This window comes from Lampetra fluviatilis, chromosome 30 (assembly GCF_964198595.1).
Source record: "Lampetra fluviatilis chromosome 30, kcLamFluv1.1, whole genome shotgun sequence".
Taxonomy (NCBI): Eukaryota; Metazoa; Chordata; class Hyperoartia; order Petromyzontiformes; family Petromyzontidae; genus Lampetra; species Lampetra fluviatilis.
In genome coordinates this window covers 31,419-47,790 of record NC_136304.1, presented here as the reverse complement: position 1 = coordinate 47,790, position 16,372 = coordinate 31,419, and the positions used below count along the sequence as shown (strand labels likewise).

Here is a 16,372-nt window from a genome sequence, read left to right as displayed (position 1 = left end):
TCACAACCCCTCCTCCCCCGCTGCCCTTCCTGGCTCCTCCCCCCTTAACCACTATATAAGGTAGAGATATTTTGCTGTGACGGTTTCACCTGAAGACGGAAGCTTGTGTTGCCTCTGAAACGTCGTGATTTTTATTGTTTTATTTTTATTAATTTTACCTACGTGACTTTACCGAAAGAGCTAAGAGTATGAATCCTTGCAGTCACGAAAGCTTCAAATCTAGAACTTGTTGGGCCACTCGGGCAAAGGACTGCATGGGTGACTGGCGAGCGAGTTTATATATTTACACGATCTAACCCAAAAAAACTGTATTATGGATGATATTGGTCGCGGATGCCTACATGTTAAACTGAGTTGGTAGGCGGTCGTGCACCGTGGCTGGTGGGTGTACTTTAGCGATGTGGCCCAGCGAACGAGGTGTGTGCTGGTCTGCCGCGGCGCAGAGTGCCGTCTTCCCCGCATGGCCGCTCTCCCGTAATTAAGGGCACCACATCCGCCTGCAGCGCCATCTGTCCTTGAAAACAACCGCATTGATTCAGAAACTACAGAGGGCACACAGAGCGCCATGGTGGCGAGATTTTAACTACCTCACCTGGTATACAGGAGGTCGTGAGTTCGATCTCGACCCTAACGCCTGTATATTTGGAATTTGCATGTTCTCTCGGTGGTCGTGTGGATTTTTCTCTAGGTCCTCTGATTTTTCCTTCCACATTTAGAATCAACATGCATTTCGTGTATTTAGCTGTTATAAATATCCACGTGATAAGCGACTTCGTTGAGCTATCATTTGTGGCCAGGTCACTTTTGAAAATGAGCTATGTAGCTCAGTGGGCCTTACCTGGTAAATTCAAAATAGCAGACGTTTCACGGTGAACAGTTGCATTTTTGTTCATGCTTAAGTCACCTGTAATGAACAACAATTATGATGCCCCTTTGCCAAACCACTGCTGGATTAAGGTAGTGGGGGGCAGGATCAGTTCAAAGATTGCTCGCCCACTCATATTTGGGCTCAATTCGCAGGGCTCGCAGCAGGATGTCCTTCCACCAAGCGACTGTCTCCCCCATGTAGTCTTTGTCATTCATTTTGACTCCATCACTACTACTTTGGCACGATCAGTTGACTGTAATATCCATCTCCGAGTACGTATTTTTCAGTCACTCTCTGCCTTTGCTGTGGTCAATAAGTAAACATGCATAAGCAAGTGTCCGATATTCCTTGCACTTTATATAGTTTGCAACTGCAGATGCCTATAATGTAGGCCACAGCTTAAACAGTGAATCACTTGCTCCATCTTTGAAATACGTAATCGACCAGGCTATGCGTTAATTGTGTGTTGACCGACTCTCTGTGTTGTATTACATAACATTTCGATAGCAATCTTTGAAATACGTAATCAACCAGGCTATGCGTTAATTGTGTGTTGACCGACTCTCTGTGTTGTATTACATAACATTTCGATATTTTGCTAGGTTATTTAATTTAGTGTGTTCTTTCTCCCTCTCTCCTAATGTTCAAGCTTGCGTACTTCACCACGCGTCGCCGTACTCATTGACATGTTAATTTTTTCTCTAACCCCTCCCTCTCTCCGCCCCCGCCCCCCTCTGTCTATTTAAGGCCTCGCCACAGAGACGATCTCCCTCTCTGTGCCTGTGTTACTCTCTCTCTATGTATCTTGGTGATATCTGTCTGCTTATATGTCTGTCTATAGTGTTCTGGTTAGATTTTTGTTGCTATTTCATTTATACCTGATGATGATTGCTTGTGTTGCAATCGAAACGTCGTATGCAATTATTTAATTTATTATTTTATCTTTATACGTGACTTTACCGAAAGAACCAAAGAGTAATTCCTGCAGTCACGAAAGCTCCAAATTAAGACTTTAGCAGGTTGTTGGGGCAAGTGCTATTAGCGAGCACCTACGAAGGCCGGCACGGGACACGAGAAGGTGGTTGGCAAGCACCATGCCTGGCCTACTTTGTCTCGCCAGTGGCGATGTTTACGCAATGCACTAGGTACTCATTTTAGACTGAGTCGATCTAGAGGAGGCCCAGTACCTGTTCAGACAATCGTCACTGATGGTGGCCGTGAGCAGGAATCGAACCCGGGCTCCCGGGTTCGTAGTGCAGTGCGCCAACCACTACACTACCGCTCCCACACACACACATTGCTGTGTGTATTGTTAGACACCTGGTATTGATGCGTGCATGCACGTTGTTGTGATGCTGCTCACAGGAGGGCCGCTACAGGTGTCGGACTCGATGATGTCGCTGCGCAGTGCAGCGGCGCCCCCGCTCAGGGAGGCTGGGCTTCTGCCGCTGCCAGACTCGGCGACGGCGCTCGAGTGGGCCAACCTGGTCAGCGTGGCGCGGCAATACGAAGGTACGGCTCGGCGTAGCGGTGGTGAGGACAGCAACGCTGGCGGTGGTGGTGATGGTCACGGCGGTGGTGGTGATGGTCACGGCGGTGGTGTCGTTAGTGGTGGTTGTCAATCGATCGATGTTTGTTAAACATGGGATGTCCCAATTTAACCAGTTACCCAGCTGGTTCGTGCAAGGGAGATCCGTGGTGCATTAGCACAGAACAAGAACAACACCATCAAAGTGGATCCGAACCTAGGAATAGGCAATAACAGAGCAGAACACGTGAGAGGTGCAGAAAAAAATATAGCTTAAAGAACAACAATTTACAACAATATAAATAGGCATATTGCATCAAAAACACGAATGAGGTAATGAAGGGTCGGAGAGGAGATGTGTGGTGCGCCAGGCAAAGCTGGTGGTGGTGCCGGTGATTGTGGCATTGGTGCTGGTACATGAGTGAGCGAGCGAGCAAGTTAGTGTGTGCAAGTGAGCGAGCACGCGTGAGTGAGCGAACGAGCAGCCTCGCAGCATTTCGTACACTTTTCTGGAAACCCCGTTAAATCCGCCCGTTGCTGCACGCAGTGTGAAGACATCGAGGCTGCAGAGCCGGCGATGTCCCTGCAGCCGTAGCTACTGCTCCTGGCCTCGGGCAACAAATGCATTTTTGGATCAAGCTGCGTGTAATTTTCGATGGCGAGATTGAGGTCACAGCTCCCCGCGTGCCCCGGGAGAGCCTGTGTTTTCTCTCGCGAGCAAAGCGGCGCATTAGGATGCATATAAATGAGAGATGTAAAAAGCCGTCTCTCCGCATCTGTACACACACACCGTGTGTTAATTAGACCAGCTGGAACTGTGGGTCGAGTGTCTGGCTCGCAGTTGCAAGGGCACAAGTTCAAACCCTGGTTGTGGAACGACGCAGCCCCATCGCTCGCCATGCTGCCACTTTGCAGGAGGTCAATGACGGAGTTTGCTTCCGTCATAGGAATGTGGAATTGATGGAGTGTCACCCCACGCCCGCCGAGGGTGGAGACACTTGGAGTGCACAAGTATATGTTACTTGGATGGATGTGGGTGGAGAACTGCTTTCATAGTCATCGTGTAACCATTCGGCCTGCTGACTCCTGTACAATGTGATAAGTTGTCATGAATTCGAGGGTGATGATTATATTCCAAAATCGATTATGTCTCATTTTTACCATCGCATAGTTTTTATCGCTCCAATAGGCTAAATAAATGTAACATCATAAATTATAATAATAATACAATTTGTAATGTGCGCAATGATGCGGACCGTAGATACAATTCTGAGGCGGGGAACCGAGCTCTGTGTCAGACAACCTTATTGTGGGCATCATGACTCGACTGCAATTAATGAATCATTACATTGTTTCTTGCAACGATTCACCGAGTAAATACCAGTTGTCTGGGAGTGGTTGAGACCACGACATCTCACTCAGTGCGCATACGTGCCGTGTGCACGTCCGTCGCGTGTCCGTTCGCCCCACCACAGCCACGCAGGGCGTTATCAGCGGAGTCGGAGCCGGTGGCGGAATCCGACCCCGCGACCTCCCCGTATCGTTTGGACCCAACGACGGCCGGGCCCAGCTCCCGAGAGGCTGGCACCAGTCATCGCCAACCAAATACCCGCCAACGTGAGTTCAGGGCGCCACCCCGACACCGGCATAGTTGGACCAAGGGCCTATCGCGCGCTTTCAAGATGCGCTTCTGCGGCCCTTTGGAATGTTCTTCCTTTCTTTATGAGGAGGCCACTGGAGCTATGCACTCTTAAATAATCTAGATCGAAAATTCAGTTCTTGAGAACTGCTTTTTGTGTTTAGTTTCGATGTCCTTCCCCCGCACATCTGATTAACATATTTGGCTTCATACGGTGCGAAAGAAGTTCGATATACATACAATGATACCTCGGTTCACGAACTTAATTCGTGAACTGACTCTGGTCGCGAACCGAATTGGTCGTGAACCGATGCACATTTTCCCATAGGGTTCAATGTAAATCCGGTTAATCCGTTCTGACCTTTTTTTTTGGTTTTTGAAGCACAAAAATATGAAACAAATTACAATACACATTAGTACTGAACAGTATAGTAATGTATAAAGAGAGAGCACTAACCTTGCTTGAGATGACTTCAGTAAGCACTCAAACGGGTGAACTGTACAATACAGTAAGTACAGTATTGTACAGTACAGTAGTACAGTACAGTACTGTATGTGCTAAAAAGCACACCAAAAAGCAAAAAGTCACTGAAAGTGTCTTCACAGTACTCACAGTACTTCTTTCTGTGTCTCTGCTTCTCTCCACGATCTTCCTACAGGAAGTTACGACCATGTGACAGCCTGGAAATAGCATTAAAATGGCCGCGGCTCCTGTTCGTGAACCGAAGCGGAGTTCGTGAACCGGAGCAGATTTTTATGAACTTTTCTGTTCGTGAACCGAGTTGTTCGTGAACAGAAGCGTTCGTGAACCGAGGTATCACTGTACAGTGAGGGAAAAAAGTATTTGATCCCCTGCTGATTGTGTACGTTTGCCCACTGACAAAGAAATGATTAGTCTATAATTTTAATGGTAGGTTTATTTGAACAGTGAGAGACAGAATAACAACAAAAAAATCCAGAAAAACGCATGTCAAAAATGTTATAAATTTATTTGCATTTTAGTGAGGGAAATAAGTATTTGACCCCTCTGCAAAACATGACTTAGTACTTAGTGGCAAAACCCTTGTTGGCAATCACAGAGGTCAGACGTTTCTTGTAGTTGGCCACCAGGTTTGCACACATCTCAGGAGGGATTTTGTCCCACTCTTTGCAGATCTTCTCCAAGTCATTAAGGTTTCGAGGCTGACGTTTGGCAACTCGAACCTTCAGCTCCCTCCACAGATTTTCTATGGGATTAAGGTATGGAGACTGGATAGGCCACTCCAGGACCTTAATGTGCTTCTTCTTGAGCCACCCCTTTGTTGCCTTGGCCGTATTTTTTGGGTCATTGTCATGCTGGAATACCCATTCATGACCCATTTTCAATGGCCTGGCTGAGGGAAGGAGGTTCTCACACAAGATTTGACGGTACATGGCCCCGTCCATCGTCCCTTTGATGCGGTGAAGTTGTCCTGGCCCCTTAGCAGAAAAACACCCCCAAAGCATAATATTTCCACCTCCATGTTTGACGGTGGGGATGGTGTTCTTGGGGTCATAAGCAGCATTCCTCCTCCTCCAAACACGGCGAGTTGAGTTGATGCCAAAGAGCTCCATTTTGGTCTCATCTGACCACAACACTTTCACCCAGTTGTCCTCTGAATGATTCAGATGTTCATTGGCAAACTTCAGACGGGCATGTATATGTGATTTCTTGAGCAGGGGGACCTTGCGGGTGCTGCAGGATTTCAGTCCTTCACGGCGTAGTGTGTTACCAACTGTTTTCTTGGTGACTATGGTCCCAGCTGCCTTGAGATCATTGTCAAGATCCTCCCGTGTAGTTCTGGGCTGATTCCTCACCGTTCTCATGATAATTGCAACTCCACGAGGTGAGATCTTGCATGGAGCCCCAGGCCGAGGGAGATTGACAGTTCTTTTGTGTTTCTTCCATTTGCGAATAATCGCACCAACTGTTGTCACCTTCTCACCAAGCTGCTTGGCGATGGTCTTGTAGCCCATTCCAGCCTTGTGTAGGTCTACAATCTTGCCCCTGACATCCTTGGAGAGCTCTTTGGTCTTGGCCATGGTGGAGAGTTTGGAATCTGATTGATTGCTTCTGTGAACAGGCGTCTTTTATACAGGTAACAAGCTGAGATTAGGAGCACTCCCTTTAAGAGTGTGCTCCTAATCTCAGATCGTTACCTGTATAAGAAAAACCTGGGAGCCAGAAATCTTTCTTATTGAGAGGGGGTCAAATACTTATTTCCCTCACTAAAATGCAAATCAATTTATAACATTTTTGACATGCGTTTTTCTGGATTTTTTTGTTGTTATTCTGTCTCTCACTGTTCAAATAAACCTACCATTAAAATTATAGACTGATCATTTCTTTGTCAGTGGGCAAACGTACAAAATCAGCAGGGGATCAAATACTTTTTTCTCTTACTGTATATACATACCGTCAGCCATGGCCGTGTGAACACTTTTTAATTGTTCTTCTTGGTTCTTTCGGTAAAGTCACGTAGAAGGGAAGTAATAAAATAATAAAAATAAAACATAATAATATTATATTATTTTATTACTTCCCTTCTACGTGACTTTACCGAAAGAACCAAGAAGATGAATCCCTGCAGTCACGAAAGCTTTAAATCGAAACTTTTTAATTGGCCAATAACACCTTAATTATATAGAGGACCACAGAGCTTGGGCAATTGTTGGCATAAAGTTTCACTTGCATAGACGCTGTAATTCCCACAATTAATGTAGTTTAATGTGCGCGACTCGCGCTATGGGAAGCAAGAGGGTGGGTGGGGGAGGGTTGGAGGGCAGCACTCTCAATGCTTAAAATCAGGAATACGACTGCGCCAGAAAGCTGAGCCAGTCGGCATCAAGAACCGGCAACAGCATCAATAAGCAACCCTATATCAAAGTAAGTGAGCTGCTCATCAGCGGTTCCGGAAGAAGCTGCTGCCAGCACGTGCAGCGAAGCATACATGGTGACGAACGTCTAGTACGATCTGAAAACCACATCGGAGAGCTGCACAATCGGGAAGTTTCTAGTTTGACTCCCGATGTGGGGTAGACTCAGCCTGTCATCCCTCCAGCAGTGATAAATGAACAACTGCTTGTGGTGGTCAGTATACAAATAATGGCAAATTTTGAATTAGCTTCAACCGTCTTAAGTCAGATTACCACTGCCCAATGCTCATTCTACCAGGAAAATGCTGCCCTTTTGAATAGGGCTGTACATGTACCGTGAAAGTTTATATTAGAATGTAACTATAGAATGTTGTTGCTGCACTCCCTATGCGGATTGGATAACATGATGGTACACGAGTGGCAGAAGTTCTTCCTTAAGAAAGTTCCAAGGAACGATTATACAATGTTGATGACGCATGTAATGTTTATACGGCTGGTAATTCCTGAGAGAGACGGTGGAATTATCTCCGTCTCTTGCCATTGTCATTCTCTGCAGAACACGGTGCTCTAAGTAATGCATTGCGCATCGTGGGTTTTGTGAGTGGTGCCTCCTGTTCGCTTCTTTAAGTAAACCTTACGACAAGGACTCTTAAATCGTGGAGGAATTCACATCTTAGCTCAAGAGAAATGGCACATTGCCCCAAACTCTTTGTTTAATTGACAAAGCTTTTGCAGGTGCGGTCAGTCAAATCCCTCACGCACGCAGTGTGCATGCGGTTGAACTTCCCATTCAGGAGCCGACCAGATGGCCCATGGGGTTAATGCTAAATCACAGCACTGTCCTTGGCCCCCTGAAAGTCAAGGTTAGACTCTTGAGTTTCAGCCACAATTATTTAAACCAGTTCTTGAAGTGGTGACGATGGCGAAGATGTGCTCCAGATCCACTTGTTGTGCTACCGTGTAGCAATTAGAGGCGGTATAGCAAGTAGTGTCTGACATTGTCGGTGTCAGTTTTGAGTTTTATTACCTTGTACATGTGGGTTTTCTCCAAGCGCTCGTTTCACTCCACAGAGAGAGACATAGCAGGAATTGGCAAAACTTCTAAAAGCTGCGACTGTCTTGGAAACGAGTCTCGCAGTCTGCCTGATACTCTGAAGAGTAAACATTTCAACTGATATTACCATGATGGTTATTTGCATATTTCACGCTTCTGCTGTTGCTTTGCTCCATTGAAATAATGCAAAAAGTTGCAGCACGTTACCGCATCGGTTTTTACAGCAGAGCTGTGGGGCATGGGGAAGCAATTAATTATGAAAGCGCGATCGGAAATGCAGCGCTGCCGAGGCATGTAAATTGGAAAGATATCCCACTCGCCCCCAAGGCCTGAAAACTCACAAAGTAATCAGATCTTTCAAATTGGGCCAACACTGCTTTTCCGATGAATTATTCTGTTCCATGCTCAAAATGTCGAGCGAGTGTGTGGGGCAATGCTCAATTCTGCCATGCAAGTCAAGGACGGTTGTATCCACAGGGCTTAGATAACCAAACTAAACTTTTAACTATTTTTTATTTTACCAGGTAAGGCCCACTGAGCTCTATATAGCTCTTTTTACAAATAATAGTGCAATGAAGTGGCTTATCACGTGAAAATATATCGCAGCCAAATAATCTAAACGCATGTTGATTCTAAATGTGGAGGAAAAAACTAGAGGACCCGGAGAAAAATCCACGCAACCATGGGGAGAACATGCAAACTCCAAATAATCAGGTATCAGGGTTGTGGTCGATCCCACAACCTCCTGTATACCAGGTAAGGTAGTTAACGTCTCGCCATCGTGGCACCTCAACCAGTCTTGGCAGGGCCATCCATAGCGGGGTGCGGGGCCTGGGGCAAATCCCACCGTGTGGACCCCCCCCCCCCCCCCCGACGCCTTCAAACTAAACCAGAAGTATTACATCTGACACTGTGATATTGAAGTGTGGGCCCCCCAAAACGTGGGGCCCGGGGCGGTCGCCCCGATTTGCTGTACCCTCGGGATGGCTCTAAGTGTTGGCTTCCCACAGGTGTATCACTTATTCTTATACACCACTGAGAGATGATGGACGGAGTAAAACCCTGACTGGGATGTGAACTCGTGGGCTTTTGATTGCGAGTCGAGCCATCTGCCCACAGCACCGGGTGTGGGCAGATTGCTTGCACACTGCTTCTCCCCCTTGACCACTGTGCCAGCCCTAAATGGTGCTCGTTAACAGTACTTGCCCCAACATTCTGTATGCCTATAGGGAGATCTTTATCTTTTGTCTTAGTTTGCTTGCGTTCTACAGGAGTCGCTTCGCATCCCCGGAATCGGATATTTCGCCGGGCGCCCTGGCCGGAAAGGTGGACCACCTGGAGGTGATGCTACAGCGTCTTCAAGACGACCTGAAAAAGGTGAGGGAGGTTTTTAGATCTGCGGAATCACGACGCGCAGTCTAGGTGGAGACAACGCCAGAAATGTGTGCATTGGTCGAATATCTAAAAGATTACGGATCGAGACGGAGTAAAGTAGTGATGCCCGCTAAAGAAAGAAATGTGGTAAAAACAGTTTGGGTCTATCGCCGTTAATGAGGAACATATTATGGAATAGGATCAAAGGCAAAGTCGAAGCATTTGTTTGCCAGGCCATGATCTGCTGATGAGGTGGGATTCATGGAGGCAAAGATTCATGGAGGCAAAGCCTCCATGAATCTAAGATGGTACCCCAATGCTTATTTGGTCAGGGAGACACCGACTCTTTCCACTTTTAACACTTCAAACTCTTGATATAATATACAATGTTGAAAACATATTATAGCATTTAGCTTACTTCTGCGTGTAACTTTAATGTAATTTTCTTGAAGTGATTTTTTTATATTATCCATAAAGCTATGAGAGAATTGATCAATGGATTTGTATAAGTAAAAAAAAGACTTTGTGCAAAAGGGGTTTTGTGTGTTGCCGTGTGCTGGGTCCCGTTATCCCCTCCACCCAACAGGAGAAGGAATTCAAGACGGTGCTGCAGAGCGAGGTGCACTACCTGCGCCGGGACAACCAGCGGCTCCAGGAGGAATCGCAGGTCGCTGCACAGCAGATGCGAAAATTCACAGAGTGGTTCTACAACACCATCGACAGGAAGTGATGTCATGTCTGTTGCAACGGAAGGGGACTTCGTTCCAAAGAAACAGGAAGTTATTTCACAGCCCCCCGGTCGTTTAAAAAAAAGCAACGGAAAGTTACGGCTTTGCAAAGACATTGTGGAATGAGTGACAGTGGCGAGTATGGAATAAATATCTGGCGGCGATACAGGAAGTGTGACGATGTAAGACAGGAAGTAACATCATCATCATCTGCTGGAAACAGGAAGTGCAATGCGGGTGAGACTAGCAGCGGCAGACTGACACAATTCGAATGATTAAACTTTAAAGGACCAGATGATTGCCTATATTAATGACTTACAAAACAGTGCTACGTACTTAATCAAATAGCATGGTCGCACAAAACGGTCTTCAGTAGAAAATACAGATTCTCAGCCGTTGTAAAGTCAACCGCTTGTGATTCGAAGATAACGGAGGTTAGTGGAGACTAAAACAGCAGCAAGTGACATCATTGCGAAACCAAATCTCCAATTTTCAGAAACCCGATGGCATGAGGGGAGCTTGGCTATTACGAGCCAGGATATGTTATTGTCAAGCAATGGAGAAACTGGAATGAAAATGCATGATTGAGCCAATGCTTAATATCATCTCACAGCACCCCATTTTTCCGATTATTGATCTTCAAGTGGCGCACAAGATTTAAAAACCCCATTGCACCGTTGTGATAATGGTGGTGAAGAATCATTCACAAATAAATATGAGAAGTTGACTGACCGTCTTGTGGGCTACATCGGAAGAAGCCTCGGAGTTAAAATCTAATTCTTGACTCAACATCTTCAGATGCTGATTGAAGTAACGGGAAATCAAGAGGTTTTGAATGATCAGAACATGAGAATTCAGTTGAAAGTAGCACTGTGTTTATGTGGACAATGGAATTGCAGGTGTGCACACGTGTAAATTTCATATGAGGGCAGCATCATTAACCTATAAATTGACCAAATGAGGCAATGGTGGCCGGATTTTGTAAGATGCTTCAGAACGTTACCTCTAGGATCTGTATTATAGCTCTGTTGAGTATGTGATTCTATGAATTTGAGATTGAATTAGTCTTTGGCAAAACATTTTCATTTACTGTAATTTGTAAATACTGTACTGTCCTTATGTCTTCTTTTGGTTTAAAACCAAATATGTATTGGTGTGCATTTTTTTCCATCAGGGTTAGGTTATGAATGAAAAACGATCTGTTTGACTTTTTTTAATTCAATCATTTGTTTCATGTAAGTTCGTTTATTGATGTGTAAAGTATCATTTAAAATATATATAAATTCAATATTGTAATGTTAATTTTTGGCAGCTCGTATATACCATCTAGTTATCAATAAAAAGAGTAAAATTTCTGCTCTGTGAAAAGTCAACAGCGATTGTAATTTGGAGAGACTGTGACCCTACCATAAGAATGTGGAATTTCCAACACTGTCTCATGGCCACCAATAAATGCGCACCACCCATTGCCCAGAGCATTGGGGCACTAGTTCCGTATTATCCAGATAACAAGCATTCCCCCCCCCCCCCCCCATATTTTAAAGCCAAAGATAGGGGTGCATGTTACGATCTGGGAAATACGGAGCTTATTCCTGAGTGCAAGGGTCTGCATCCAAAATAAGAAGAGCCATTTTTTTCGAATTCGGTAAGAGAATCAATATTTTAAGAGCTACATTGTATCTGAATACGAGACGGCGTAGTCCTTAATAAATGACATCACGAAGCGCCCGTTAAAGAGCCGCATGTAGCTTTAGAGCCGCAGGTTGCCGACCCCCTGCGTCTGCTGCATTTGCTGCAGTTGTGGACCCCCGTTATGCCTTGCTGAAAGAAACCCCCATTGGTTACATTTCTGATTCGATCGATGCACTTAACTTCTCTATCAAACAGACATTCTCATAAGTTTGCTGACAAGACTTGTTTTAATACACTACACTGTGTATTTTTTAAAATGGCACAATTTCCCTCAATCATAAAGTACAAATATAAGTACAGTAAATACAAAAACTACAGCTTTGACATAATTCCAATTGACTTATATTTACAAATCAAAGTTTTCTATTTACCACATGCCACATTTTCTCATAGGTTAATATAATTTTGCGAAATGTTAATAGACAGGAAGCAGAACAATACTTCTTTAATCCATGTCCAAACAATTGAAGAGAAGCACTTCTTTATCCGTCAACCCACAGCGACACGACACTCGTTCCAAAACCAACCCCAAACACGCGTCTCACAGCTCTTTTTAACCCCTCCATCTCCGCCCTCGTTCCCAATACACATCCTCGTCTCGCACGCCTGGTCTGGGTGACGTCAGTGCCCTTTAACCCTTGACCCCTGTCTTGTGTATTCCTGTGCGTGTGATTGGTGCGTGTTATATTGAGTGCGGAGATTTCATATCTGCGTGGTGCGTGTGCGTGAGGGTGGCTCGCAGATCCCTTCCACAATGATTGTGTAACTTCTGACAACAAATGTAGATCGTGTGCCATTCATAGCACACGTTGCAAAAAAAATCTTCTTATATATAAAAGTCTCCGCGCGCTCGAGCTTGCGGAGGATTTGGCTCTCGGACGTTGGGGTTTAAGACTGAAATAACTTGCCAGCCGGCACGCCCTAAGCCCCGCGGTGGGAATAGGCTATTCCGTTTTCACGTCCGTAAGTCGTTTAATTAACAAATTAGTGGCATTCTTATTTTAATTATTTACTTATTGCGCGACATCGACCGTACCAACTCACGACAATTGCCTGGGGGGGGGCGGACCCTGCCAAGTGATGCGCGTTGCCTCCAGCTCACGGGGGACATTTATTTTACGCGTTTAACATGGAATAGATATACACATCACGCTGCCGATTTCTCTTCACAGTGTGATGTCCTCTTCCCCCCCCCCCCATCCCAATGCGTGCAGTTACTGATATAAAGTCCTTAGATATTAATTTATTATTATTTAAGCACTTACATAGTATTATTCTGCCTCGGGCGGGGGGATGGTGGGGGGGTAGCGGCCCAGCCAGCAGCCTGGCAATGTCTCACCTCCTGCGGCTTGCCAATCTAGGCGAGGCCGCGGACTCTGCACGGGACGAGGCGTCACCACGCCAATGTAAAATACAATTTTATTGCATCTTTCGCTAACAACTCAGGTTTATTGTTTACTATTATTAAACAAATAAGTTTACAAATATTACAATGATAATGTTTGTGTGCACATAACTCTGCTTCATTACAATTGTAGTGGTGTTAACTACTCGCTGTTCGCAAACTGTGACAGCAGATCGTAAACAAGGTTTTCCCGCTCAATCAAACGGTCAGGGTCAAATGGGGTGAGGTAGGATCCAAACCCAGATTGGGAAGGACCAATCAGAGGGTCTCACAAGGTGGCCGGGGATTGGACAACCCGGCCACGAACAGGTATAAAAGCCAGAGCGCTGAGAGCTCTGGAGGGGTTCTGCTACACGAAGACCCAAGTCGGCCGAAGACGTCTAGGACCCTGGACCAAGCCCTCCAGCCCTTATCAGGGCTCGGGCTCAGAGTAACCAGTGGTCGGGGAGAGATCCCCTAGGTCCAGCCAGAGGATGCTGGGAGAGCAGGGAGATTAGATAGCTTGCAGGGTCCGGAGGCTTGTACCTTCTGAGGGAAACGGGTGAGGGGACCATATACCCCTTAGTGTGATAGGGACTATGTTATTAAGATAATAAACGGTGTGTGCCATAAAAGACGTTTAGAAGTCCGTCCTTACAACACTACACTATTATGAAACTAATAAGTTGCCTAATACTGTCTTACTATTATAATGTTCATGTGCAGAAACTACATGCGTGTGCCTAAAGTCGATGTCTTGTGTGTGAGTCCATGTGTTTGTGTGCGTGTAAGTCGATGGGTTTCTATGTGTGTGGGTCCATGTCTGTGTGTAAGTCCATGTGTGTGTCTGTCTTTTTCAAACGGACAACGCCCCGTGTGTGTGTGTACGTACAAGTGTTTGTGTGTGTGTGTCAGTCCATTTGTGTGCGTATCAGTCGCAGTGTGTGTGTTAGTCCACATGTGTGTGTAAGTCCATACGTGTGTGTTTCACTCGATGTGTGTGTGTGTAAGTCAATGCGTGTGTGTGAGTCAATGTGTGTGCATGGCTCCATCTGAGTGTGTAAGTCAATGTGCGTTTGTGTGTCTATGTGTGTCAGTCGATGTGTATGTGTGTACGTCGATGTGTATGTGTGTGTCAGTCCATACGTGTGTGTAAGTCCATACATGTGTGTCTCACTCGATGTGTGTGTGTAAGTCAATGCGTGTGTGTGAGTCGATGTGTGTTAATTCATGTGTCTGTATCTAAAGTAGATGTCTGTGTGTCACAGTCCATATGTGTATATGTGTGTAGAGCAATGTGTGTGCAAGTCTATGTATGTGTGTGTAAGTCCATGTGTGTGTGTCTTAGTCGATATGGGTGTAAGTACACGTGTTTACGTCAATGTGTGTGTGAGTCCATGTATGTCTGTGTGTGAGTCGGTGTGTGTGAATCGCTGTATGTGTGTACGTCGATATGTGTGTGTAACTCCATGTGTGTGTATCTAAAGTGCATGTCTATGTGTGTGTGAGTCCATATGTGTGTGTGTGTGTCAGTCCATGGGCGTCTGTGTTAGGTGCTTTGTGTGCATGGCTCCATGTCAGTCAGTGTAAGTCCATTTCTTTGCGTGTCTGTAGGTCCATGTGTGCGTGTGAGTGAATGTATGTGCTTTATTGACCTGCTCAAGGCCTATGATACTATCAGTAGGCCTGGCCTCTGGGTTGTTCTTCATGCTTTCGGAGTCCCTCAAACTTAGCTCACGATCCTTAAGAACCTTCATGATGGTGAGCGGCCCCGCGTCAAACTACGTGGCCGTCAGTCAGAGCCATTCCCTCTACACCTTGGCCATGACCACTTTCCAGAATCCTCGGGAAGGATCTGGATGCTAACCACGTGACCACCCTTAGCCCCTACTTGGGCCCCTTTTAGACTTAACTGGGCACGTGTCCTCTCGAGTCAACCAGAGTGCCATATCCTTTTAGTAACCTCATTCCTACGGCCGGCACTCCCACACCCTGTTCTGTAGGGCTGGCACTGCACACCAAGCATGGTGCCATCTAGCGCTATCAATCAGCGCTCACCGGTCCCCTATAGGGCCGGTACTACACCCACACCAGTGTGGTGTCCGCTATGTCGTTACACCACACGCCGTGCCTCTCTCGGGCCGGCACTGCACAGTGACATCCCGCGATTTCACTGCAATATTATGAAGTAAGATTTTATTAGTATACATTTGTAGTGGTGATACGCGCTGGGGTAGGGATCGTGTGCCAGCGCGTAGTGATTGGCTGTGTGTGTTGGTGACGCGCGCTGACGGTGAAGGATCAGGGGTCAGCGCGGGGTCGGGGGTTATGAGGCAGTGATTGGTTGGGTATCAGTGACGCGCGCTGACAGCGATGGGATCCTGGGGCAAGCGCGCGGGGATTGGTCAACTAAGGGGGATGCTCACGTCGAGGTCCGCATACGCTCCGTCTCCCATGAGCGGGGGCTATATAAGGTGGTGCGCATAGGCGCACGGGGAGCGAGTGACCAGCGAAGACTGAAGACGGAGGAGGAAGAGATAGGGCCCTGCGGTACCTAGTCCCGCTGTCCTGCAGGGGCCGGGGCTCTGTGTGACCCAGAGGCGGAACCCTGGGACCCGGGGCCGAGCGTCCGTGAGAGGGCCGGCCCTTGGGACTCAGAGGTTGTGGCCCACGCCCAAGCTGGGGTGGGCCTGTAGACTCCACGGACGTTACGGGGCGGAGTGCAGTGTGAGCATGCAGTGTGAGCCATAGTAACTACACGTGTCAAGTGAAGTGTGTGTAGTCAGAGGCATAGTAACTACACGTGTCAAGTGAAGTGTGTGTAGTCAGAGGCATAGTAACTACACGTGTCAAGTGAAGTGTGTGTAGTCAGAGGAATAGTGACCACACGTGTCAAGTGAAGTGTGTGTAGTCAGAGGAATAGTGACCACACGTTGTATCGTGACAAGTCAAGGTTTAATAAAAAGTGTGCTACCCGTCAAGTGGTTTCCTGCCGTCATTCCAATACTTCACATTTGACCAAGGGGAAAAAAATTGCGTGTTTTCGTAAACCAATAGTTTGTCAGTTAAAAGCGTTGCAAGGATAGGCATGCGCAGACAGAGAGACAGACAGAGAGACATACAGACGGACAGACTTACTTTTATAGGTAAGATGACCGAATGACATCGCCTATCCAGTGAAGCCCTGGCTACAGAATAAATTTGTCAGTC

General features: G+C 46.4%; 1 protein-coding gene across 9 annotated transcripts in view; it reads left to right on the top strand.

Annotated features, from left to right (window-relative positions):
• Positions 1-10,376, top strand: part of LOC144943090 (signal-induced proliferation-associated 1-like protein 1) — a 149,160-nt gene extending 138,784 nt beyond the window's left edge. For 7 of the 9 annotated variants that reach the window (XM_078870244.1, XM_078870250.1, XM_078870245.1 and 4 more), the window contains 4 exons: positions 2,234-2,380; positions 3,872-4,013; positions 9,238-9,361; positions 9,945-10,376. In XM_078870244.1, the coding sequence (XP_078726370.1) occupies positions 2,234-2,380; positions 3,872-4,013; positions 9,238-9,361; positions 9,945-10,088 (557 nt within the window). In that variant the 3' untranslated portion in view covers positions 10,089-10,376. The remainder of the gene's footprint in view (positions 1-2,233; positions 2,381-3,871; positions 4,014-9,237; positions 9,362-9,944) is intronic. The other 2 variants (XM_078870249.1, XM_078870246.1) reach the window with 1 other exon arrangement.
• The last annotated feature ends 5,996 nt before the right edge of the window (positions 10,377-16,372 follow it).